This window comes from Phaethon lepturus, unplaced genomic scaffold (assembly GCF_000687285.1).
Source record: "Phaethon lepturus isolate BGI_N335 unplaced genomic scaffold, ASM68728v1 scaffold29520, whole genome shotgun sequence".
NCBI lineage: Eukaryota > Metazoa > Chordata > Aves > Phaethontiformes > Phaethontidae > Phaethon > Phaethon lepturus.
In genome coordinates this window covers 11,785-12,913 of record NW_010514507.1, presented here as the reverse complement: position 1 = coordinate 12,913, position 1,129 = coordinate 11,785, and the positions used below count along the sequence as shown (strand labels likewise).

At 57.0% G+C, this 1,129-nt stretch overlaps 1 protein-coding gene across 1 annotated transcript in view; it reads left to right on the top strand.

Moving 5' to 3' along the window:
- Positions 1-343: 343 nt before the first annotated feature.
- Positions 344-1,129, top strand: part of RPUSD4 (RNA pseudouridylate synthase domain containing 4) — a gene marked incomplete at its 5' end in the record, with an annotated part of 1,951 nt that continues 1,165 nt past the window's right edge. Inside the window, 2 exons of the mRNA XM_010293172.1 lie at positions 344-509; positions 755-956. Of these exons, the coding sequence (XP_010291474.1) occupies positions 344-509; positions 755-956 (368 nt within the window). The remainder of the gene's footprint in view (positions 510-754; positions 957-1,129) is intronic.

Sequence of the window (1,129 nt, the reverse complement as noted above, 5' to 3'; positions counted from 1 at the left end):
GCTACCGGTGGGATGGGCACCGTCGTGCCCGCGAGTTTTCCCTCCCCGCCTCGCCCGGACATCGGGGCAGGAGCTGGACCGAGATTTGTGGGTGGCCGCCCCTGTGTGCGGCTAAGCGAGATCCCAGAGATCCCACCGAGCCGGGGGATGAGGTGGGGTTGCCAGGTCCGGCTTTCCCCTCTGTAGCGACTCCGCGCATTGCAGTCCTCCTCAGGAGCACGGCTGCGAAGGGAGGAGCAGGAGCAGATGGAAGATGAGTGAATTGTGGAAGGACACGCAGGAGCTGTGGGCGAAAGCTAAGAGCCGTTCATCCTCCACCCATGGTGTTTTGTTCTCTCCTCAGATCCCCAAAGACCCAGTGCAGAGACGGGTCCGGGAACTTGCCATGCTGAGCAAACAGCTACAGCGGGTTCACCCCAACGTCCTGGCCAAAGTGCTCAAGCAGGCAACCGTGTACCAGAACGAGGAGATTGTAGTGATCAACAAACCCTATGGCCTTCCTGTGCACGGTGAGGAAAAGCTGGCTGTGCCGTGTCTGCGCTGATGCTGTAGAGGGGGAAATGGAAATGCCTCCATGGCGCTGACAGGGATCTTCTGTCTCTGTCCTCCGTGCGCCGAGGTTTTCCTTCCTGGGGAGAGGTGTGGGGAGTTTGTCACTTTTCAATCACAGACTTTATCTTGCATTTTGGGGGTAATTCCAGGTACACGGGGAGCTGAGCATCTCCCCTGATTGCCTTGTCTGTGGATTATACAGGTGGCCCTGGGGTCAAGAATTGCATTGCTGATGTGCTGCCGATTTTGGCCAAGATGTTGGAGAACGTGAAAGCCGAACCCCTCCACCTCTGCCACCGGTTAGACAAAGAGACCACAGGCGTGATGATGCTGGCACGGAGCAAGGAGGTGGCGGAGAAGATCCGACTTCTCTTCAAAACTCGTCAGGTGGAGAAGGTCTACTGGTAGGAAAGGTTTGGGTGGAGAATCGGCTTTGAAGGGCCCACAGGGTTTGAAGAAGGGGCGAAGGGACAGTCACCAGGGTGTGGGGACGTGGGGCTTTGTGGAAGTGGTGTGCATTTGCTTATCTTCCCTCAAGCATCTTTTTATGGGACTGGGTTGTGGGGAAGGGGTATGA